The sequence below is a fragment of the Hippocampus guttulatus genome, chromosome 5 (genome assembly GCF_054856545.1).
Source record: "Hippocampus guttulatus isolate MCC_2025c chromosome 5, RoL_Hgut_1.0, whole genome shotgun sequence".
Lineage (NCBI taxonomy): Eukaryota > Metazoa > Chordata > Actinopteri > Syngnathiformes > Syngnathidae > Hippocampus > Hippocampus guttulatus.
This window is the reverse complement of record NC_141265.1, coordinates 13,636,286-13,661,459: the sequence shown is the minus strand read 5'-3', so window position 1 is coordinate 13,661,459 and position 25,174 is coordinate 13,636,286. Positions and strand designations below refer to the sequence as shown.

Here is a 25,174-nt window from a genome sequence, read left to right as displayed (position 1 = left end):
AATATTTAAGGACACCGTTGGGATTTGGTTTGAATTTAATGACTAAAATGGACTGCAAAGCCGTATCCGGCACACTGAACATCAATCAGTCAAAATCCGACACAAAAAAGAAACCGTAAGGCTGCAGTGTTCCAAAACAACCAAAAGTTTACAATATCAACCACATTCTTTAATAAAATTCAACCTTACGTCACGACTGCAATAAAGCGAGAGCGTCTATGAGTCACGAGCATTTTTTTTCTTTTTTAAACATCTAGCAGCAACAGAAATAGAGGATCTTGACCCCCCTCGCAGTGCAGCTACCAATCCGCGGCAGTCAAATAGTTGTCTCTTCACCGTATTACTCTCTAAATGTAGGCCTTTAGCATGATTACGTCCATCTCGACCATTTTTATTGGCTTGTGATAGCTTGCTCCAAAAGGGTGAGGACGGTCTGGGTCTGCCAGTTTTGTTTATAAAAAAAGTGGACCAGCAGTCTCTTAAAATGAAACAATGATCCTAAAATATATACACACATCTACACAGGGGAAGCTACTTGTTAGCAACTTTTAAAGCAGTTGGGAAATGGGCTTGTGGGTATCAGTGCAAAGGAAAAATCAAATTTAAAATATTAAAATAATATAAATTAAAAGAATTATAATAAATGTGGCCAGGTAAAAGTTAAGGTCGTTTCACTATTGAAACATCAATATAAATAGAAATACAGAAACCAAGCAAGCTCATGTCAAACACTTTCAGAACAGTACAAAATTAATAGAAATCAACAATTCATGCTTTCATTGGCCAGAACAAGCTCTAGTTGGCTTCCTATTTCACCAGTTTTTTTTAAACAACTAACTGAATATCAAAGATACATGATCCAACCATTGTTGCAGGTGTTGTTAAAATCAACATTTAAAAAAAGGGGGGGGGGCGTGGGGAGGGAAAGAAAAAATTAAAATAAAAACTTTAAAAAGGCCCAAGATGGCTTCAAGTCAAGGCGTCCTGGCTTTGGCTTTTAAATGGGCTCCTTGGTGTCAGCCCGACAGACCCCTGTTCAGACTGACATGGTTTCCGGGGCGGGTCGCCGTCTGTCTGGACACAAGTTGAACCTTGAGGGTCTGTGCAGCCGCCGCTCACTCCACCGGGCTCTTCCTGTGACTGGCGCGACCTAAACTGCGGGTCGCTAAACTGCCTGAACCACAAGCAAGAGTAAATTTTTTGAAAAACACTGCTCAAAACTAAAACCGCACACTGTGTTATTGCAACACTTCTGTTATTTGAGGCATGTTCTTTCCCCTCGAGGCAATGCGCATGGACAAGGAAAATAAACCAGAACTTTCTCAATTTTACTTTTGGGTTGCACAATCATTATCAATATAAATATTTTTACGTGGGGAAAAATTTCACTGAAGTTGGGACGTTGTGTTGATTAAACACAGCTTGAATATGAGTTGCAAATCACTGTGTTTTGTTTTTATTTATGATTAACACAATGTCTTCGAGTAGCGTAGCTCCATGCTTGTTATCTCAACGAAGAGCTGAGATTATTATTTTTTTGATCATGCCAAAACCTCATTTTTGTGACTCATTTTGCTGCGGCCGGTCAAAACGAATGTTACCATCATTCAGAATCTGAAATAGACAACAGACATACCTGCTTGTGGACTTAGCATCACATGTTGATGCCTTTTGTTCTCATCATTTAACGGTGAATTCTGGGGAAGGGAAATTCAACAGAGTCGTAAAAACAATGTCCAAAAATGTGTATCTCATTCACGGACTTTAAACTAAATTCATACTTGTTTCTCTCTAAAATTCCTCACGAGGCCTGCTGAGGGCGAAGGGAAGTTTTCCATTTTCGTATTTCCTATCAGACATAATAGAAAAAGGTTAAGGCTCTCCAAATGGAGTAGCAAGAGGCGGGCATGGAGATATCTAATATTTTTTTCAGTCAAGTATTCTTTCAGTGACTCGTGGATTTTGCAAAATCAAACATTAAAACTTGCATGTGAGTCGCTGGTGTTATTTTTGTCCACTTGAGGGCGCCATACTCAAATTGTAATATAGTTCCCGTGACTTGGGAGTATGTGTTTCTGTGTAGCATGAAAGAAGGTACATGATCCCGGAAAAGACAAAAAGACGTGGTGAACCTCTGTAGAGCTGACAGTCCTTCTTGATGTGAGCGCTGGATCCACACAGGAAGCAGCAGCGCGGCTCCGGAGCGTCCCGCCACCTCCAGTGTTCACTTTTGTGTCTGCTCGGCAGGTCCTCCCCCGTGTCCACTCGCTCACGCATGCCGTCCGGCCTTCTCTCAGAGTCGTGCCTGTGCCTGGATCTGTGCGATGCAAAAAAAAAAATATAATAATAATAATAATTTAAAAAAAACACTTGTGTACCCGATCCTTTCACTTTCGAGCCTGTGGCCGACGATACTCACTTCCGGCGCATTGGGCAGTCTTTCATAAAGTGACCGATCTTGCCACAGATGCGACAGCAGCGGTCGTTGGGGGCCACTTCTCCCTCGGTGAGGACTTGGGGGTCAAAAAAGTACTCCTGGGCAATTGTGCAGACGAATCACAAAGTCAAGACAAGACGTTCAAGTTAGCAGGTGGGCAAATCACTGTCGTAAACTTCTTTTGACATTTCCTGTAACCGAACTGAACAAAAAGAAAATAAATGTGGTTTCGTTACCTTGAACAATAATGAAACATAAATGACTTTCTTCAAAGCCTTTAACAAAAACTAAAAAGCTAGTCTGGGACTAACGAATCCAACCGGTGACAAAACGGCCGCGTATCAGGCTGTACAACTCATGCGCGGTCAGATCATGTTCATATTTTGACAATAACGCCACGTGAACACCAGGAGGTTGAAATGGCAAATACCAACCATCTGACGGGGGTACTCGGGAGGGAACGCCGTCACGGGGGTGCCAAACACAGTTCTGCCGTTGATGAAAGCCTTCATGATGAAATTGGTCACTGTAACAATGAAAATAAAGAACAAATGTGGCAACAGAGACATATTTGAGAGACAATATCAACAAAACATGAAAATCAGTTAAAATGACCTTACTTTTCCTGGACAGACCAGCACCAAGATTGTGACTGAGGTCAAACGGATCTGCAGTGCGAAAAGAGAAATGGCATTTTGAGCACACAACCAAAATACAGTGCAATTGCAAATAAATAATTTTGAACTAAAACATTTTGCAATTGCAGAGGAAGACAATGGAAAACAAGTTTCCAAGCCTTGCGCGTTTGTCCCGTGCCTTCGAGGTGAAATATCAAGTTGGCTAAAACTTCAACATTAAAAGGCTGTTCATCTCATTGAATGAACTCAAAACGGTGCAGTCGAAGTCCGCGGCACCGACTGACCTTCAATGACGATGTATTTGGACGTCCACTGCTTGTTGAAGGTGGTGAGACGGGCTTTCTGACGGGTGCACACCACATGCTCTTTAAAGTCAAAGTCCTCCGTGTAGAAGCGAAGGAGGCCGAGCCACAGTTCCCCCACCGTCTCGGTGTTCGTTCCGTGTTGCGGCCACCGACTGGGCTGCGAGTCAAGCAAAGATTGAGTACGTTGGCGCGATACGACGGGGACACAATCAAAGTGTACGCAAGGTACCGACCAGTGTTTTTAAATCATCAAAGAAATACACATTCCAGCCATCCGCAATGACCTCGGGCTTGTTGTCACCGTTGTAAAGCTGCAAAACCAAAAAAACAACAGGTTTTACAGGATATGAGTCAGCACATAGATGTGATTTTTTTTTTCCACTCTTGGGCTCTAATTGCTAGCTATGGTGGCAGATCGTGATCAATTACTTTAAAAAAAAGACTGGCTTCTAACTGTTAACTCTAAATTTAACAAACATAATCAAATTATTGATATTCTAAAAGTGTGCCAGCTTCATCCGAGTTTGTTTCCAAGGTCGAAGCGCAGACCAAGGTTCTGGATTTTTCATTACGGTTAGCTTTTATTTTGCTTTAACTCTTTTTTTTCCAGTTAGTTTTAACTAGTGGGGTAACAATTTTTTTTTTTTTTTTTATCATTTCAAAAACAATTTGTTTTTAGTTTAGTTGGTGTATTTATTATTTTTGTCTGGATTATTTGTTGAGCGCAAAAGAGAAAAAAAATGTCACCATACTAAAGTAAATTACAATTCCCAAAAGACTATTCGATCTTCTGTCAGGCCAGATATGCACTTCGGATAGGAGGAGCATCATTTTGGCGGGAACACAAAATACAACCTTCAGAATTTTGTTCAAATGTACCTCCTGTAACACGGGTATAAGAGGTGGATCCCTCTGCTGGAGGAAAAAGAGAACCATCAGGGTGTAGGCGTAAGACGAGAGACTGCCGCGCGAGGCATCGCCAATGTCACAAATCTGGAATTGGAACAGCGACTGGATTACGCAAAAGGAGCAACATTTCAAAGACTTCTCGTGGTGTGTGACATACAGACCTTGGCGAACACCTTCATGACATAACAGAGGATCTTCACCCTCCTGTCAATGGCGGCGTATAACGCCAGCAGCCGCGTGTTGTGCAAAGCCTGCGGGTGGAAAGCAAACCTTTAATTGTGTGTTATAGACACTTGAGTCGGAAACAAATTGCCGTGAACTTCCTACCAGTCGATTGTAAAGGCTTATGTCCCCCTCCAGACCAGTGCGGACATGGTAGAACTTCACAATGGGGACTTTGGCTGTAGTAATTGGCAGGATGTTCCTCAAATCTTTGAGGAGAGAGATGGAAAAAAAAAAATCCGCAATACATAAGCATGTACAACTTGAATGAGGAATCAAATGCTTTTTACCAGGGTGTTTCCTCAGAAGCTTTGCAAGGCGCTCAATTATATTGATGCAGTCAACATCCTGAGGAGAAAAAAATTGGAAGCAAAGTCATATTTTTGCAGCCTGAGATACTAAAACGAGTGATGAACCCATAACACAGTCGCATCACAACATCGCCCCCTCCCCATGTTTTTAACCCTTTCATGCACCCTGTAACCTGATAACATGATAAGATGTCCACTGTAGTAACCACTGTCTCCCAAAGGGTTAATATATATACATATTAAAAATATATATATTCTTTTTTTGTTTATATTTTCAGTGACAATTAAGGTCATTACAATCACGATATGAAATTTTCATACCGTTTCAGCCAATAAAACGGTTTTACAAGCACACCGTTGAAATATGACAATTAGATGACATACGTCGATGTTGTCCTGGCCCTCTCGCACCATGCAGATGTCAAGGTCACTCTGCCTGAAGCCAAAACCATTTTTGGAAGATCCAAAGAGCTGCAGCCGTGCACCTGGCCACACAATAAAGGCAGAAATAATTCAAGTCATCCCACCGTGACTTCAAGGACAGGTTCGTAGTACATCACAGAAATTCAAAATTCAAAAGAGTGATTGAGGTTTTACTTCACCAGGGAACTGTCGCCTGACAAAGGTCTCGAGATCTTGCAGGATGCGTTCTCTGACGGCCATTTCCAAGTCATCGGGAGCAAAGTCCACTGGAAACAACAACCAACATTCGATTTGCATTGATTTTTAATCTGTTTCATTATTTTGGACTGGCAGCTGATAAAAAAGTAGTACAAAGTAGATAACAGTTCGGTCCAGGCAATAAGTCTGTGACCGTGATGTCAAATGCAACGATCGGAATGACGACGCTCGCGGAAGCAACCGCTTATGTTTCCACACTTGTGCCTCAAACAATATCAATGATACAGTATGTCAAGGGTTTACACTCACCAAAACACTGCTCGCAGACTTGGTCGAGCACGTTGAGAAAGTCCGGTGTCATTGGGGGCAATGGCCGCAACTCCACCTTCTTGAAATCCTCTGGACAATCTTTCTTCAAGTGGCCATCACGCTTGCACAAGCTGCACACAACCGTGTGCGACTGGGACGGACGGATGAGAGGGAAATATGAGGAGGATCATGTGCGCATAAAAAACTTTGGACCATTTCATGTTTGTAAAAATAAATAACTAAATAAATAAAATTGGTGCGATGGTATTTCCGGGTGGCAGAACGGGAATAACAAACTCTGGCCTGTCCAGAACTATAAATGACCAAAAAAAAAAAAAGTTTTGGGGGTTGTGCCGCAATATATTACGTCTTTCCAATTTCCTTAAATAAAATACAAAAATGAAACACCGTGACTTGTATTGTAAGATGTGACTACAAAAATGCCATCCAAAACCTAAAAGAACAGCTGAACTTTATTGGCGGTTAATCAGAGGCCCTTTAAATAGTGGCAGGTGTGCGCTGCCTCCCATTGAACACACGTTTGAATGTGAGTGTTTAATTTAAGATGTCGTCACATTCCCTGTTATAGGAGGGTGTGCACACGTGTACTTTTTTTTATTTTTTTATTTTTTACTTCCACTCTTGGAGTTGGTTTTTCCCCCCCCCTAATTGAGTTGCTTTGAAATAACTTCTTGATCGCTCTTTTTTAAATTTTATATCACAAAAACCTGATATTTGAAAAAGGGTGTGTAGTCTTTACATCCACTATCATGATGATTGATGGGAATAATAAACTCACCTTTCCTCTCGTGAACGCATGCTTGCTGAACTGATACGACTTTGCGGTCGGCATGTGGTGTTTATTTTCCGGGAGCTCATTTTCGACAGTGTCGGGTAAGCGCGGAGGTGAGGCGACAGCGGGCGCCAGTTCTTCCTCCTCTTCATCTTCATTCGACCCCGGGGTGTCCAAATCTGGAGGTTCCTCATCAGACAAAAGCTCCTCCCCCGAGATCTCGTCCACGGGGAAAATCTCCTCGTCCTCCGTGGTGAAGCTGTCCAAGTGACGTCTGCCTCGCGCCTCGGCATCTTCGTCCTCCTCTTCCTCAGAGAAGCTGCTCTTCCCCAAGTCCGCCTTTTCCTTCCCCCCTTCAGAGTCGCTGCCTTCCTCAATTTCATCCTCTTCCTCAATGATGCAATCAGAGTCTTCGGGGCCGTTTTCTTCACGTTGACTTTGGGACCCAATGCTCAGCTGACTCAACTCTTTCCCCTCACATGAGTCCTTTGCACTTCGTGCTGCCATCTTGTGATTGGCTGCCGGCGTGTTGAGGGGCAGTGCAAAGTACCTGTATGTTGTTTTGAGGCAATGCAGGATGTAGTCATACATTTGCTGGCTGTTAACAGAGCGGGCCACATTTCTCTTGACAGCAAAAGGGTCTACAAGCAACAGAAATATGCATGAGTTTGGTGCTCACGTGCTCACACTCAAAATCCGACATTCTGCTTATTACCCTCCACGGCGATGCGTTTCTTGGGCCAGTCTTTTAACTCTCGGGAGAGGACAGCGCCGGTCCGTACGCTGACAACGTTGTCGGCCATGTTGAACTCCAGGGAATAGAAGCGGAGCATTTCGACCCAGAGAAAGCCGATCTCCACGGGGGGGTGAGGGTTCTGGAAAACCAGTGGAACCTAAAAGGTAAAGGAAACTTCATTCAAGGGGGTCCACGGTTGACAAGTTACCGAAATATGATGCTTGTAAGTTACGAACTGAGCACAATGAAGCAGCTTGGGCAGTGACCAAAGGCTGCGAACTCACGTGCGCAAAAAGGCAGACTCGCTTGCCGTAGTTCTACTGTGAATGTTTACCTTTCCCTTCATGGATGTGCCCTCTGGTGGCTGCGGTGCATCTTTGGCGGAAGAGGTGCAAGTCCAGTGCAAGTGTCCATCCTCCACGCATGTGAAGTTGAAGTCTGAAAGCTTACTCAGTGAAAAAGTCTTGATCTAAAAACATAACAGACCACCGTTAAAAATCAAGTTTGAAAAGCTAACCTAGCCCCAAGTGAACTACAAACCGCTTGATTCAGATACGACGGCAAGAGAGGTTCTTTGCGCTGTTGTAAAAAGTAGATGACCATGAGCGCAAAGACATATGGAGGGAGCCCACCCTCCTCCGCACGGTCGATTTGACAGATCTACAACAAATACAAAAGTAAGACGTGGGATCATTTAGCTCTTTGATTTTGGGAAAAGTTCAACGGTAGCGAGCTTTACCTTAGCCCAACGCCGAAGTCCAAGAACCAGTGGGGGGAGGAGATGCTCCTGCTTGGCTAGGGAGGCTAGATAAGAGGTGGTTTGGAACGCATTTTCATTTCCTGCACTTACTTTGCAGAGGAGACCACTGTGAGGGAAAAAAAAAATGGCTGAATGACATTGTGTAGTCATTCGTTTCATACTACTGTCTCATATTCTTGCTGAAATTCACGGTAAAGTTGACGGCCATTAGTGAATTTTTGATTGGCGGAAAAATGGTGATTTAAACAGCTGGCTGGGCCACGCACCTCTTCTTTTCTTTACAGATGACTACGGGCACACGAGCATGAAAATCGGCTTCCAGATCAACAAAAAGAGCTGAGGAGACACAAACAATACCCTTAAATAGAAGACACTATCTCCGACATTTCGGGTTCTCCCAAAACCATTTTGTTGGGGTCAAACAGAAAAAAGGTGACTCACGGCTCACGGTGAGACACTCTTTGACCGATAACAAGACATCTGGCTGATGCATCTGTGAATACATTCCATTTCAAAGCCTTTACACAACATAGGTATAATGTCCAAAAAAAAAAAAGAAAAAAAAAAAAGGAGAACACGTGAATATGGTGCATTCTGCAAATGGCGCATTCTCGAGTGCACAGAAGTATTGGCGCTGGCCGACTCACGTGAGGTGGATACTGTATGTCGATGTTGACATCAGAATCCTTGAATCCAAACTTAGTGCAAGATGATCCATATAACCGAAGCCGGATCTCTACAGATTTGGCAGACAAGTAACACCGTTACCAGCCACGCACCAACCAACAGCGTGCGGTACATACTGTAAATCACAATTCAAGTACGCATAGTCATGGTTCACCATTCACAGCTACCGGTGTATTTTTTGTATTCTTCCTCTAACGCCCTAAGGCATGGGGTGTCAAACTCATTTTAGTCGCGGGCCAATTTGGAATTATGTCTTCCCTCGGAGGGCCGTTATGACAGTGAAACCACAAAATTATTATTTGTCCACAACAAATTCACAGATTACTAGTTTTGAAATCAGTCAAGTCAATTATAACAGTTTGTTCAAGTGAGTGTAAACGGTGTAACAAAATTATTGCAAAATCTCAACGTTATTTATTACACATGACAATTTGACATTTTGGGACACATTTTAACAAGTTGACACACATGATTTGCTTTCGCAGGCTACATAAAATGGCCCCTGGGCCTTGAGTTTGACACCTGTGCCCTAAGGTGCTGACATACAGCAGTAATTGCTATTTTGAAAGCATGCAAAGCGTCAGTGTACTTTCGATCTGGAAATCAATCATCATTATTTCTAACAAGTTTGAACTGAGAAAGTGTTTTCTGCTCGTGGTTTGTGGTATATTCACTGTTTAAACTTTTTAATAGATTTTAAAAGTTTAATAGAAGCAATTATAAAATGTTTTGTGGGTGTCGATTACTCTTCTTTTTTTTTTTGGTGCTGTTTGCGGTCGCCTTTCTTTATCCCCCAGGATAAGCGGGGAGGTTAACTGTGTGACTAATACTGCAATCAACAAAAATGTTGAGGTGGCTCACCAGGCAGGACGGACAGGAGCAGATCTTGCATGAGGGACACGACACGCCGTCTCCCCTCAACATCGCAGTCATCCATTCCATGCTCGCGGACCACAGCCTCTAAAGCGGCGGTCAATGCGTGAACATGCTCGGGGCCGGGAGGCAGGATCTCAGTCAGCATGGCATGCTCTTTCTTCTCCTGCAGACGCAAACACAACACGTCCGCATCCGGTTTTTACAACTCCCAAATGTACTGGAGGCAAAACTCTGGCGATGCCGACTCACCCTGAGCCTCCGCTTGTGCCGCTTGTCTCGGATGTGCCTGTTGGCATCAGACACCGAGTCCAGGAGAACGTCGCAGAGGGCGCAGGTGTAAAGTGCGTTTGGCTTGCTGTTGGATTTCTGATGAACAGAAGAGGGTGCAGATGCGACAATTGACGACACAATTTGACAAGAGTGACTACAAAGCAAGATTGCCAGAACGGGAAGGAAAGAAATATCATTGACCATATTTTGTAACAGCATACAAAATATAAACTAATGGATACATTTTAATTTGCCAAATTTAGAGGTAAAACCCACTAAATTAACACAACAAAAGTTACATGACTCTTGATAATGTAAGTGCTCGCCGAGCAGAGTTAAAAATTGGAGAGCTATACTTTGCCTGCCCCTGTGCTCGCCTCAGCTGAAACTGAGCATGGTTATTACGTTCATCATTCCACACCAAAGGAAGCATGACTTAAATATTTCTGACTTTGTAGCTTATTGTGAATTGTTTTTATATGAAATATGCACATTGGTGGGAGGTATTAAAAACTTTTGGGAGTAATAATTGCATTGATTATGAGACACGTTGAGAGTGAGCAGCTGTGCGAGCGCTATCCCCGTGTACCTTCTTCAGACAGTGGATGTCATCTTTGCTTAAACGCATCTCGGCCTGCCGCAGAACTTGCAGATCTTTGGCTGAGAGTGAGGACTCTTCATATGCGAGTTCCCGGTCTTCTTCGGCAAAATTTCTCCGCTTGTTTCTTGGCCGACGTCTTTTGCCTTTCGGAACAAAAGAAAAAAAGGATGAGATGAAAAAGAAAAACCGATATAGTGACGTATTACATTTTCCAAGTCCAGGGTAGGAACAATTGAAAAGGTCAAAGAAAAGATTTACAAAAACTGTACATTTTACAAGCCATGTACAGCCCCTGGACAGCATTAACGCGTAATGTTACACTCATTTTGCCATTTTCCCGAATATTGTTTAATCGTTTTTTGATTAGCTCATGAAATACTGGGTGAATGGAATTATTGCTATTCTATCCATTCCCAGTACGCAAATACTGCTCAAGTTTTATGGGGTGCTTGAGCCTATCCCATCTGACTTCGGGCGAAAGGCTCACTACGCTCTGGACTTGTCCCAAGTCAGTCGCGGGCCACATATAGAGAGACTGACAACCATTCCAACTCACATCAACACCATCACTGAGTGGGTACTGAACAGCGCGGCTGCCTCCAATCGAAGCCAGTACCACTAAACCATTACTATTTAGATTTATATTAAAATGACATATTTTGAATTTCCATTTGCATTTCAAATTGTTCATTTATTGTAAAAAAAATAATATATATATATATATATATATTAAAATGAACAATTTGCATCCTGCAAACCATCTTGTTTGCACTATCCCAAGCGACTAGGGACAAGAGGCTCACTGCACTCACGAAGTCACAGAGCAAAAAATACACAAAACCTCTGACTCTCATATTCACACCATCACTACGTTGGAAGTTTGGTCAACCCCCACCGCCCACACCAAAGTCAGGTGAACATATCAGTTTTTACATTATTATTATAAACATGTAATTAGGGCTGGGCAATATGGCAACAAGATTTTTTATTTTATATCGTCCAATCTCAAAGTCTCACAATTTTTTTTAATCTAGTTATTAAATTGCCAGTTTTAAAAGATTTGCACTGAAAACTTAACTACAGAGCAGTTCAACGTTTTATTTACATACAAATTAATTTTAAAACAAAATAAAAAAGATACACCAAAAAAAAAAACGTATTCAAAAGTACAATACATGCAAGACAATATAAAATAACACAGTCATCTAGTTAAAGATCGTGAGTGCTTTAGCAGGTATTCAAGACGTAAAATAAACAAATTTCCCCCCTCAGGAATCATGAAGGTGCCTTAAAATAGAAATACAAATTTCAAGTAAGTAAGTACAGTGCTGACATAATTTCTATTTGCAAATATGATGAAAAGATGAGAAAAAAAGGCGACAAGATTAATTGCTGCTCTGGTCCAGTAGCTCGATAGTAACGGCTGAAGTACTTGTGTAACTCTGCTTGCATTTTTTTTATGCTTCCCACAAAAAACATTTTGGTAGTGGTACTAGTCCAAATGATTAAGCAGGCTTGTTCTGTTGCCCTCCCCTCCTTTTTTTTATTTTTTTTGGAGGGTACCGACCGCTGACATACCTTGCACATCGCCTTCATTTGTTCCACATTGCCGCCACACAACCGCGGCGAGTTATTTCTCTTGTAAAAAACGCTTCATCTTCGAACGTTAACGCTAAGTTGCGTCTTTAACTGCATATTCGGTCATCATTTACTTCTTTCTATGACTTTTTGTTTATGTCTTCAATTTGCAAATGAAAGTAAAGCAGGAAAAGGTAAACTCTGATCGGCTGTTGTCATACACACTTCCGTGGCGACGAATCAGGTAAATGTGCTGGAACCTGATGACAATAATCAAACCGAAATGTATCCCAAAGACTAATCTCGATCATAATATCGCCCAGCCTTAGTTTATGTTAAACTATTTTTTTAACCTCATTTAAAAATGTCATAGCCCTTCCGTTAGTTTTAAATATAATAAAGTGGCCCTTGCGTACAAAAGTTTGCAGATCCCTGGTCAACAAGAAATCACCACAGACAAATGCCATCCCAACTGCATGCCCCACCATGCATTTTGAACAAACTCAGAAATCCCACCTGCATTAAGAACATTTCCATCAGTAGTATCCCTCCTCCACATATCCCTGTCCTCATGCGGACCTCCATCACGGAAGCTCTTTCCCCACTGTTGTTGCAAATGCTCCCTCCAATTCTCTTCTCGAGTCCCGCCGCTGTTTTCCGGACTCCAGAACCGATGGAGATCATCCCTCTGCAAGGGGCTGTGGCCGCCTCGGAAGGCCCCAGGGGAATAAGCCAAGGGCCCAAATCCCCCCCTCTTGGGGCTGGACCAGTATGGAGCTCCCTGGTTCCTCTTGCCTTGCTGTCCTCCATCCGTTCTGAAGGTCTGTCCTCTACTCTGGTCCTGGCTCCTCCAGCCGTCGGCAGCTGCTCCCCAGCTACCTGACCTTGTCCAGTTGTGCCTGTCCGAGTTCTCCATGGTGTGCTAAAAGCTAAAACTACAAAGCAAGGAAAGGGTCAATCAACACATACATCATAATTCCCGTGGGTGCCAGCAAATTTACCATGAGCATTTAAGACAGGTGTCAAACTCAAGGCATGTGGGACAGCTCTGGACCGCCATGCCATTTTATGTGGGCTGTGAATGCTTGCCACCTTTTTTCAAATGACCCTTTCGAAATAATATGATACGACAATAACGAAATGCAGGATAAATTATGCAATACAGTAAAATTATTCGGGGGGGGGGGTCACACCTAATACATCAAGTAAAGGAAAAAAACAGGGTTCTACATGAACAACGGGGCTACTACGAAACCATACTACGAAATACTGGGTCCAGTGCGGGTTCTGGCAGGGCCACCAGCTAAAAAACACTTAATGTCGGACCCTGGAGAAGTTTAACTGTCTTGCACTCGAGGAGGAAATTGCAACTCAGAATTTGTCACCGCTACAATTTTCAGGGAGATGTGGAGCATTATCAGACAAAACCAGAGGGATGCTAATGTTTATGGCCATGACTGTATTTACAAAGTTTTGACCTCAACCCAATTGAGCTGCTGTGGCATGACCTCTAGAGAGCTATTCACATCAGACATCCCAGGAATCTTGTTAACTGCAACAGTTTTGTAAAGAGGAATGCTTCAAAATTCATCCTGATGGTTGTGCATGTCTGAACCGCAACTACAAAATCTTTTTTTTGTTGAGGTTATTGCTGCCGAAGGAGGGTCAACCAATTATTACAACCAGGTTTACCCTTCCCTGCCCATCCTGTATAGGTTTACATGTTATGCTCGAGAAAAAAACGGGAACATAGAATTGTTTGTGTGCTTAGGCGTACTGATAACATTAATGCAGAAATTTATATAAGAGTTCACATATTTTCCCTCCCATTGTACCGTTTTACATCTCTAGTGATCATACATTATGTGGTTTTGCAACCTTAACAAGGCCCCAACAACGAGGATGTCGCCTGCGATGTCAACAAGTTTTGACACCTGATTCAAGCAATGCAACGTGTTGTACTAAAGTTAACCTTGTGAGTAACTTTGTCATTTTGACCTCTCACAATAAGAGATTGAAGTTAAGGGTTGGGGAAAAAACGCAGCCAAAACCAAGAATCCAAGATCTCCTGACAGAGTTCTTACAAGAGATTATGTCATGGCGTTAGCGTGGACTAGCATGCCAGCATGTGCGCAATGCTTCTCCTTCTGCTTATGACTTTTGCTTCTTCTTCCACGAGTTGAAGGTTCAGAAACGTGCTGAACTTGTAAGGAAGCACACGAATAACCCATCTTAAACGGACGATGATATCGCCAATCACGGTTAACGCCGCTGTTAGCCGTGTAGCATCCAAAGCTAAGCCACCTAGCTAACCCATTTAGCCACTAATGCTAGCTATGTTTTGCCCGTTTTTTCTGTTCAACTATTCAGCGCGTAAGTACGCCTACGACAGCACAATGCAATACGCTACTACTTCGTACTTATAAAGGTCACTTCCGTACCTTTAAAATGTGGACAAAGGACATACTTGAGGCTTGGTTTCTGGGCCAGACTTTGTTTTTCAACGCCGCTCCGGCATTGACTTTTGTGAAAGTGTCCGGCTTGTCTGTTTCGCAGCGGCGGGACAAGCAGCTTTCGTGTTCCGCCCACCACAGCAAAAAAACAAAACAAAAACAGCTCACGGTTTTGTTTCCAAATAAACATGACATCATGTCTAATAAATGAATAAATAACAAAATAAATAAGAAAACAAAATGTTAAAATTGGCAATCTTTTTAAAACCGCAAAAGTATTATGACATTTTGTCGTGACAAATGCTTTCGATGTGATTTTATTGTATTATTATTTTTTAATTACTGTTATTATTATTTTAATTACTCATCCACTTTGGTAGCCCGGGTTAAGTGTTTGACATATGGTGTCTCTGTGTGTCGAACGAATTGAGACAGGCAAATTCAATTGTTTTGGTGGGGCTCTCGTCGCTATGGTAACGAGGCGAGAGAAGCGGGCAAGACCCCGGGAAAGGGCGACTCCCCCTTCACTTTCCACTGGGTAAACTCCGGCCTCCGTCTGGGTTCGGGTGCATCTGACGCACGCCAGAGATGGTGCTCGTGAAGCGGGGCGGTGATGGCGCCGTACGAGTGCGGGTGGAGCGGTACCGGAAACAGAAACTTGTGTCCAGATTGAGTGACTCGGGTTTCGAGGATGATTTGGCAGGTTCTCCCACTCCTCATACCGGGGCAGCTTCGTCACCTCTGTGTGTGGACGAACCGGAGGGTGACCCGGCAGATCAAGCTTCCAACTGGTACCTTCAGTACGGTGATGTCGGCTACAAGATTCAGAAGGAGAGGGAGGCGCTGTTTTACCCGTGCAAAAGTCTTGCTCTCCAACCACAAGTAGGTTCAAGTGCAGAGGAGGAGACATTTTGTCCTCAAATTAGGACCACATTTATTTTGTAAAACAGAGAGATGGACAACATCGGCAGTTAAAAGTATTCATGCTAAGTACAGATACATATGTTAAAAACAGCGATGCTCTAACTTCAATTCGTTAGCTAATCCCAATTATGTACAGTAAATAAAGTTGATTCATTGATAGGTGACTGCTGAGGCTCGCTGCAAACTTGTCAGCTGGCTCATCCCGGTGCACAAGCACTTCCGCCTGTCCTTTGAGTGCTGCTGCCTGACCGTCAACATTATGGACAGGTTCCTGGCATGCACGCCAGTGGCCGCCGACTGCTTCCAGCTTCTGGGCATCACGGCACTGCTCCTTGCCAGCAAAAAGGTATTTGGAAGAACAAACGTGTTTCCATTTTAAACAGTATATGAAAAGTCATGGGCCATCGATTTTCAAAGGACTTACAGAAGGTTTAATGGTATCTATCTATCTATCTATCTATCTATCTATCTATCTATCTATCTATCTATCTATCCACTCCATATATAGATATACTGTAGGTGCCATTTGTATTTGCCTCCTATATCAAATACGCAGGGCAATGGATCTGCGAGAGGGAGTGCTGCACCGTTGTGGGAGTGGTCATAGTTGAATTCAAATGAAGGCCAATCAAAGCTTCTCCTTTCGTTCCCTGTAGATCTGCCCGTGCCCCAAATTCACCCAAATCGCATTAGGCCAGTTGTGCCAGGATTTACATGTCGTCTTTGTAAACGTAAGATTCGGCCAACTTTCTGTCACTCTGCTGCGTGCATCTCCAAGAACACCCAGCTTGGCATAGGGCAGTCTGCCAAATTTGCAAATGCGCAGCGAGCCTTGCGATGATTCTAAAAATGTGGTATATCAGCATTTGTGCCATAGCTCAGGTACGCAGTCTACGAAAACAGAGCCACTAATGTTGGTTTTTCTAGTGGTATAGTGGTAGCCCACTTGTTTTAACATTTTGTGAACCACTATCCTGGATGGATGGTCAAATGTGTTTTTCCCAGGTGGAGGTGTGCTCACCCAGCATCAGTCATCTCTTGTCCCTGTGCTGCGACACCTTCACCAGGGAGCAGCTCTTCAACCTGGAGTGCCTCATCTTGGTGCGCCTCCACTTCCGGCTGGGCGCTCCCACCCTGGCCTTCTTCTTGGACTACCACGCCAACCACATGGATGCCGCCAACGTGCCTGTGAAGCGATGCAGCACCGTGGCCCAAAAGGTGTGTGAGCTGAGCCTTGCCGACTACGCCTTCAATAAGTATGTTCCATCTCTGACGGCCAGCTGCGCGCTGACCCTCGCACTAGAATTACTCCAAGTTGAACACGTCAGATGCCGGCAGGAGGATGAATTACAAGACAGCACGATGAAGGATCAGTGTGGCAGCGACCATGACAAAGCAGACAGCAGTTTGGCTCAGGAGTGCAGAGGCAATCTCAAGCTGCTGGCCGCACTTAACAAGGAGTCACTGAGTGGAGATGCATTTGTTTAAACATAAAGAGGGTGGAGGTGGGGAGGGGAGGTCCTGCCCCCTTGGCTCTCTCCCTATTGCACGCCCGCCACTGTTGTTGAGTTCCTTGTTCGAGAATATCTAGTGGTGCAATAAGTACTGAAACATATAACAGTGATTCCACAGCTGCGGCACAACAGTGTTCTATGACAGATCTGATAATTATTACTATTTACAACAACAAAAGCATCTTTGTTAACCATCGACGCCAGTGATGTATATCAGGCAGATAAATTACTGTAAATGGTCTTCGCTGTGCATGTGTATCCACCTGTCATCATTCAAAATAATATCGTGCTCAGTGAAACAGACGTTTCACACTGAGTGCATTTGTCAGTAAAATGAGCCGAGATTATAATTATTTTAGTATTCATACTTTTTGTGACATTTTTGTTTGTTGGCGTGCCATGAGATTTTTCGAATGTAAAATATGTGCCTTCGCTCAGTTAAAGATGGGGAACACTGTATATGCTATGCCTTTTTAATTTCAGCATTTTCACATTGTTTTTATTTGAGTCATTGTTTGTCGTTCATATCATGTGTTGGGATGTCTGCGAAGAAGGAGGAGATCAACATTTGCAGTAAAAGGTTCTTTTTAAATGTGAAATAAATTTAGAGTAATTGTTGTTTGTATGAATGAATGAGTTATTCAAACATGATATTGCCAGATATTATTCAACGGGGCAGAGATGTGTCACTAATTTTAAATAATTACATTAAAGAAATATGATGCAGCTTTTAAATTTTAATTTCGGAAATTGGAATGCCAATAATGCAAAAATAAACACAATCAGGCCGAAAACAAACACAAATCTGCTCTACATGATGCAACAACAACACAAAGTGACAAAACAAACACAAAAACAACAAAAAAAGCAAGGCTCATGAGAGCACTTGCCGACGGCTGCCTAAGCTTCAATAGGTCCAGAACTCTTCTTTGTGTAACCCCCCCCCCCCCCCCCACAATGGATCCCGGTTTAACTACGAATATATAGTAAACTTTCTCCCCCTCTCCCTCCCTTGTTTCTTTCTGACTTTCGGGTTGAGTGAACGCTGGCGCGTTTTGGCTGCCGCTGCTCAACCCGTATTGTTTTGTGTTATTTGTTATTGTAAAGTGTCCTTGGGTGTCTTGAAAGGCGCTTATAAATAAAATCTATTATTATATTATTATTATCCTGCAAACGTACATCACATTCAGTAAACCATGCATTCCAATTTTTTTACCACCACATTTTCACTATATAAAACACGTCCTAACTCTTCACTTTCTTGAGTTGAACCACGCCTGAACACTTTTTTGTTATTACCATTGAAACCAATTTATCAAAGAAATTATGCTTTTAATAGTCCATTGTTGGAATTAACCTATCCTGAATCTTCGCGAAGCGGACATGAATACTTCAGTTAAATTATTCTTCAGCCGCAAATTTTGTCATTTGGTGTTGTATTCTTCCACGGTGACCTAAAGGCGCCCACGGAGCCACTTTATCTCGCTAATCCATTACGCGTGGCAGCTCGACCTGCTGACACAGTGTCGACCACACAGGTGCATTCAGCGTGAAGGGCCCACTGCAGTTCTCTTGTTTGTTTGTTCACGGAAAGGCAATTGTCACGACTCGTGTTGACTAAGCCGTCGCATTTAATTGCCCTTTTCCTTTCGCACTTCTATTGGCCTTGAACTCATCTTCTGCTCTACACGCGTGAAAAAAATACATATACTGGGATAATCGTGATTAAAAATTGTTGTTTATACCACTGTAAGTTGAGGGGTTCGTTGTTTTTAACGGATGGCTCTAATTTACGAAACGGCAAAAGAAGAGGCATTCGTTTGAACGGAGCTTAAAAGCACGATCGCGAACGCACCTTTCGCAATTAAAATCACTTCCTGCTTTCCTTTTCTTCAGCCAATCAGAAGCTATCAATGTAAAAACATATCTAATTATTAAACAACAGAATGTAAATTAGGAAATCTTAACATGAAATAATATGACGCTCAACTAATGCTAAAATGATAATAATTAATAATGTAATATAGGTTTACACCACTACCAGAAATTTGCGCAAGGAATATTGTGGCCGCTTCGGTAAATGACCGTAAACGAACGTCTTAGTCTATTCACAACGGTCTGGTGGATACTGAAGTGAACCAGACAGGCGTTGCGTTTTTTGACTCAAGTGGAGTGCAGGTGGGCCGCCCTGACTCAACCGCTGCAAAGGCGCCCTTTGCGCGCGCTCCTGCACTTCCCACTCCAACCCAGAAAGACCGTTAGTCCCCCTCCAGCTCAATCTCCGAGGACGCCTTCAGTCCCTGGAGACGAGCTTCATACGTCCATTTGATTGGGCCGCAACATGAATCCGCGCCACGAACCGGGAGAATGTGGCCTTAAATGACCCGAGGAATCGCGCAAACAGAAAATGGAGAGATGAAGATGCACGGTGAGAGAAGCGTGTTTCCTGCCGCGTTCCACAGGGGAGGGAGGATCCCACGTCACGTTGACAAGGTATGGAATGCAGTGCCTTAAATTGTGGCGCAAAAAAAAAATGCGGATCCAAACTCGAAAATATTTCTATAGTTGCTGCAGGATAAAGTGCCCAGAAGCAGCAGTCCGGTCACTGTCTATGTGGAGCTGCCCTGCAATATTGAGCAAGGTTTACGCATCTTTACAAGCACCACTTTGCTCTCGATGCGCTCAAATAAACAAATAATGACTCGTGGTTACTCCCTTTTTTAAAAGCCTTTCCAACAATTGCATGGGATGATTTAGAAGACTGCACCAGAAAAGAGAGCGACTCACTCAGCTCACAGGTAGGAGAGAAACTCATTTTTTAGAACCATTTTTTCCCTTGCTGTGGTTAATGACTCGGTTTGCACGTTTAAGAGAGAAAAAAAAACAAATAGGGAGGCCGATATGCATGCAGTTGCGCATCACTCCCAGTCTGTTAATGTTTGACAAGGTGCACTGGAATCCTGCACAAATAGCGTCGTAAGTCAGACTACCAAAACACTACTTTTGCCTCAGTGCCCTGAACGCATCACGCTCATTCTCGAAATCATGATTGCCAGTGTATCCGTGCAGCCGTCACATTGGTGGGACACCCAGGTAGATGACTACTTTTTTTTTTGGAGGGGGGGGGCGTGCATATTAAACATGCATGTTCCTCCTATTAAGTTGCTTTTTTTTCAACAGGTAAACGGATGTGATGGAGGTGAGCGAGACTTTGGGGACTTTGCACTGGATTTCATGGCAGGTCAGAAAAGTAACTATAACTTGAAAATGTAATTTCTGTCATAGTTGCACTACTAGTTGACTACTGAAACCTGATGCTCACTTGAAATACTCAACAATTGATTTGTTGAAATGTAGAATGTGTGACTTGAAGTTGGAATTATTGAAATCAAGGATTGTGGAAGGGGTAAAATAAATTGGATTGACTGTAATATGAAAAATAATTGGAAGTTGGAGTGGTTTGAAATGGGCAAACAATGCGAAAGGAGGAGGTAACTTAGTCAAATATATTTTAAATTTGTGAATGTTCTTGTGAAAATCTGTGAATTGTACTGCAAAAAGTGTGGAATTCTAGAGATGCTAGAATTATTGGACTCTGGAGTCCCTATGTGTTGATTGAGATCAACAGTTTGAACTTGGAATGGTTTGAATCAGTCAAGAAATACGAAAGGAGGAAATAAATATGGAAGCTACTGTATGTAATTTACTGTTGTAAATTTCCCCAGTGTGGGACTAATAAAGGATATCTTATCTTACTGTATATAAACTACCTTTGGGGGAATTCGATTGTAAAAATTGGTCTGCAATTTTCAGAATGTTTGCATGATTATGATGCGGAAAAGAGTTTCCAAGATATTCTGAATGAATCAAAATGTCTGCAGCTGGAGAAATATGGAAGGAGGTGGTAAATATATCAAATATCTTTTAAAATTGGGATTGCAATCGTGAAAGTTTGTGAATTTTACGATGACGAGTGTGGAATTTTTGGAAATGTGGGGAATTATTGTAATTAGGAAAATAGTGACCACAGTGATCAATTTTGAAGTTGGACTGAGAAAAAAACTTTTTGCTGAATATCTATCTCAGTCACCTGAGTGTTTTTTGGGGGGTGAGAATTTTTTTATTTTGATAAAACCTCAGAAATTTGGAATGTGGAAAGTAGTACCTAAGATTTCCTGAACAAGGTCCTATTTTCAAGTTGGAATGGATTGAATCAATGGAGAAATGTAATAACAGCAATAATGATGGCGACACTATTTTTCTGACAGATTCCCCGGCCACTCTCGAGAGCAGCCTGTCCCCTGCAGAGCTGGTCCCCTTTCAGGGCTGCGACATACCTCCGCTCACCCCTCAGCATATCTTCTCTCCAGAGGAAGGCTTCATGCTTCCCAATTCCTCCTGCACACATGACCAGGATGGTTTACTATGGACAAGTTTCAGTTCATGTCAAGCCCGGATGGGATGTGCTATGGAGGCCAACAACCAGGTGGGTTGTTATTTATGAGTCAAGAGAAGTTATTACCGATCAGTAAAATCAGGGCTTGTGATCCATGGGAATCGGTTCGGTGATTTCTCCCGAATATGCGATATGTGGGCATATTGGGAAACCTGTTTAATCCACAAAAAATGCATTGACATGGGTATGAAGTGGATTTTGAAGTGCTATCTGATCACATCCTGATTTCCCGCAGGTGCCTGAGACTTTGCGCAAAAGACAAAGTGACCCATCTGAGGAGAGGAACCTACACCTGAGGCAGCTTGCATGCCAAGCAAAGCTTCTCGCGTCTGTGCTGGAGGTATGTGAAAAATGTTTGGTGGAAACCACAAAATACTAAAGAGGACCCCACACTGAGATACGCATCCGTGGATGAAAAGTATGATCGCGAGAGACCACATGTGAAACTGTTGTTTTTTTAAAAAATAATAATTTTAGGCCATCCACAGGGTTTAAACACGTCAACTGACGCAAACACATTTAAAGACATTGTAAATGTTTTTGAACACATTTTGAAGGGACAAAATGTAAAGAAGATACTTTATAGTAATGTAGTACAGTGATGCCTTGAGATATAAATTGAATTTGATCCTTGACCAGGCTCATAATGAAAATCACTCATGCTATTAATCCGTTCCAAGTGCCCACCAAAAAAACCCCAACAAAAATCTTTATCCTCCACAAAAAAATGGCTGATATGACACCATCATACTAAGTCACAGTATTAGAAATATTAGTCTTAGTGTTACCTGTAGTATCTTTCTTCATTTGTGTTTACATGACTATACAGTATTATACTGCCTCCCAGTGGCCAATGTGAGCACATGAGAAGGAGCAGCACATTAAATCTGATTGCAGCATTAAAGCATGATTTTATGTTTCAAGTCACTGATGGTGTCAATGTACACATACCTGACTTGATTGCAGTTAGCATGGGATTGGTTCCCGCTCAGTGGTTGTGAGTGGTTGTTCGTCTCAATGTGTGCCTTGCGATTGGCTGGCGACCAGTTTAGGGTGTAGTCCACCTATCTTCCAAAGTTGGCTGGACATAAGACACATTATTTACTTTAGTGGGACAAAATCTGGCGCGAAAGCCTTGAATTTGATACCTCTTTACATGTAGCCCTTCATGTGTCCTCTGTTAGAAACTAATGGCAGACAGGGAGCCAGATACCAGCGAACCGGCAAGGCCTTGCGGCGATAAATCCACAACTCCCCGCAAGAGGCAGCGACTGGACGACGGCTGGGGGTCCCCTGACTTGGTGGAGGAGATCTTGAAAGACGTCAGCAAGCGCTGCGAAGCCGTGTTGCACAAGAATGCCCGCGGGAGCGTGCCACGATGGGACAAAGACACGATCCCCATGTACGGGTCATTCTCTGGCCTGCAGACCTCCATATGCAAGGACGGCAGCAGCAACGCAGAAGAGGATGCGTCGTCTTTCTGCACTTCTGTTAAAGAGCACGGCACAATAAGAACACGCGTGTTCCCTCAGGGCCGGGCTTTCACCTCGGGCACCCATCATGGTGGGTTTCGCTTCCGCTGGGTTCCCAACCACAATTGAGAACCCCAGAAAAAAATACAAATAAATCACAACTGTAAAGGAAGTGTGGGTGGGCAAATAATGTTAATGCTTAACTTGTAATCTGCAGTGATAGTGGTAAATGATTACATGATGTCTTCCTCAGGTAGCTTGCAGGCTAATCAGTCAGAGGACACAACACTGCCCGGCTATTTGTGAGCATTGCGATGCTGTTTACATGCCTGCAAATGTAATTATCTCAAGCCAAACACTATCCTTTTGTCAATGTTTACTTGGCTTTTTTTTAAATGTTATTTTGCAGTTTGGATCATCCACTTAAACACTGGATGGGATTTTATTGTGAAACGAGGGACTTAACGTAAATAAATGATTTGTGTGCTAACTTTGCTTGTTTGAGCAGTGAAACAAATGTAACCTGGTGACCTCTGAGGTGCACGGGCTTCCTTTCCTTTTGTCCCTCAGTCTTCTGGGTTGACTGTGTGGTCTGGGAAAGGCCACTGTGTCATGATGCATTGCGCTCTACATCCTTCTTTACATCCTTGTTTTTCACATTTTAACTTTGTACACAAACAGCATGAGTCTCTATGGCTAAATCACCCGTATCAAACTCAAGACCAGAAGGCCAGATCCTGATCATTTGCATGTTGGAGGAGGGAAACTTCTAAAACATACAGGATAGGGGCCCTCGAGGACCGGAGTTGGTGACCCCCTGATTTAGAGTCTTCAATGAACCGGATATGCATATTTCTTGGAACGTGGGAGGAGGATATTTATTTTGAATCATGATACAGAGATCCTGTAGGATATTTCAGTATTTATTGTTCGAAGATGCATGTGCAGCCCTGTTATTATTTAGGAGTATGAATGCTTCATTATGTATCAATAAATTCCCTCATCTATCTTTCAAATATTAGCTGATTCATCTCAATTATTTGCAGTCACATTGGGTATATGTGTCTATCTATCAGTCTATCGGCATGTTGTCTATCTCTCATTCTATGGCTCTATCAAGATGTCTGTCAGTTTGCCTATCATCTCTCTACAGTAATCTCACTCTCCAAGTAATTTGAGGTAGGCAGCTTTGAGCTGAGTGCATGGTCCACTTTATTTGGCTGAATGCAAACAAATGTCTTTGTCACCGACAGTAGGTCCTGCAGGCCAATGTGGGGCTGAGCTTTATTTTATTTATTTATTTGTTTTAAACTGCACGTGACACATTTGACCGCTTAAATCTAGCGCCAAACTGCGGGGGCTCGTGCCGGAGGGGAAAACTATACTCACACACATCACACAACGGGTTTCTAAGGAGACTGAAAGCGAACCAGCGACTTGGGGGTGCGAAGCAGCCGGAATTCCGCGGGAAGCACTGTCAGTAAAAAAAAAAAACGGGCATTTAACCACAGCAAACCTGTGAAAAAAATACAATTGGAATTGGAATTAATTAAAAAAATAAATAAATAAAAATGGTGATACAATGGTTATTAATTTAAGTGTGTTGTGTATTGCAGTTGCAATAGCCACGTAAATGACAATAAAATAATAAAATAAACAATAAGTAACCACAAACTCACGCACGCATTAAAAGGCACTAAATAGTACCCATAGTAAATTCTAAATTCAACAGAAAATTTACCAACGTATTAACAAAATAATGCTATTAATTAATTCAAATATATTTGATCATCCCCGCGACCCTTGTGAGGATAAAGCGGATCGGAAAATGAATGAATGAGTGAATATATTGGATCAATTCAACAAATCATTTAGATACACATTTACAGTAAACTTTACCCTTACCCGTCCAAAAAAAACCCGAAAAAAACCCCAACAACCATTCAAATGCTTATTTTGACTGAATGTCAGTTGTGTGCTTGACCACAGCTGGCTTCCAAACAGTTACTGTAACGTTACAAAACCTACTTGAGCTGGTCGGAAATGAAAAGAACCCCCCCCCCCCCCCCAAAAAAAAAACACCACACTAAGCTCGCGTGTGTCGGTGTTCGTGCACGCCACGGGTGGGCACATATGGAAGTGGCAGGTGGCAAGAGCGCGCACCCTCATTCGCGCCTTTCAGTCCACTTAAGCGCCACAGTCCCGCGTCGCGAGGCGGCCCCGGGGCGCAATGCGCGTCCATTGTTCAACCCTGATAACTTTTACTTCATCTCGTGATACACTACAATAATGCAAGTCAACC

At 42.8% G+C, this 25,174-nt stretch overlaps 3 protein-coding genes across 4 annotated transcripts; 2 read left to right on the top strand and 1 right to left on the bottom strand.

Moving 5' to 3' along the window:
* Positions 1 to 17: 17 nt before the first annotated feature.
* On the bottom strand, positions 18 to 14,638 carry tut7 (terminal uridylyl transferase 7). 2 transcript variants are annotated; one of them, XM_086110736.1, is made up of 29 exons: positions 14,495 to 14,638; positions 12,570 to 12,988; positions 10,464 to 10,618; positions 9,854 to 9,970; positions 9,590 to 9,767; positions 8,689 to 8,777; positions 8,483 to 8,534; positions 8,308 to 8,377; positions 8,021 to 8,147; positions 7,822 to 7,941; positions 7,616 to 7,750; positions 7,261 to 7,438; positions 6,552 to 7,186; positions 5,753 to 5,903; positions 5,425 to 5,511; positions 5,207 to 5,307; positions 4,802 to 4,859; positions 4,617 to 4,720; positions 4,451 to 4,540; positions 4,260 to 4,373; positions 3,614 to 3,691; positions 3,360 to 3,537; positions 3,058 to 3,105; positions 2,872 to 2,963; positions 2,420 to 2,535; positions 2,133 to 2,317; positions 1,782 to 1,849; positions 1,637 to 1,697; positions 18 to 1,174 (listed from the first exon to the last, which is right to left on the bottom strand). In XM_086110736.1, exons 2-29 carry the CDS (start codon positions 12,967 to 12,969, stop codon positions 1,116 to 1,118), a joined length of 3,846 nt encoding a protein of 1,281 aa, XP_085966862.1. In that variant the 5' UTR covers positions 12,970 to 12,988; positions 14,495 to 14,638; the 3' UTR covers positions 18 to 1,115. The 2 variants fall into 2 exon arrangements, with proteins under 2 accessions (XP_085966862.1, XP_085966863.1); XM_086110737.1 differs by having other exon boundaries at positions 14,521 to 14,599.
* Positions 14,639 to 14,660: 22 nt separating this feature from the next.
* On the top strand, positions 14,661 to 16,918 carry ccno (cyclin O). The gene is made up of 3 exons (XM_086110741.1): positions 14,661 to 15,388; positions 15,591 to 15,776; positions 16,436 to 16,918. Exons 1-3 carry the CDS (start codon positions 15,095 to 15,097, stop codon positions 16,916 to 16,918), a joined length of 963 nt encoding a protein of 320 aa, XP_085966867.1. The 5' UTR covers positions 14,661 to 15,094.
* A 2,441-nt stretch (positions 16,919 to 19,359) lies between these two features.
* mcidas (multiciliate differentiation and DNA synthesis associated cell cycle protein) lies at positions 19,360 to 23,404 on the top strand. The gene is made up of 7 exons (XM_086110849.1): positions 19,360 to 19,437; positions 19,510 to 19,591; positions 19,669 to 19,742; positions 20,125 to 20,185; positions 21,213 to 21,430; positions 21,636 to 21,740; positions 22,585 to 23,404. Exons 1-7 carry the CDS (start codon positions 19,360 to 19,362, stop codon positions 22,999 to 23,001), a joined length of 1,035 nt encoding a protein of 344 aa, XP_085966975.1. The 3' UTR covers positions 23,002 to 23,404.
* Positions 23,405 to 25,174: the final 1,770 nt, after the last annotated feature.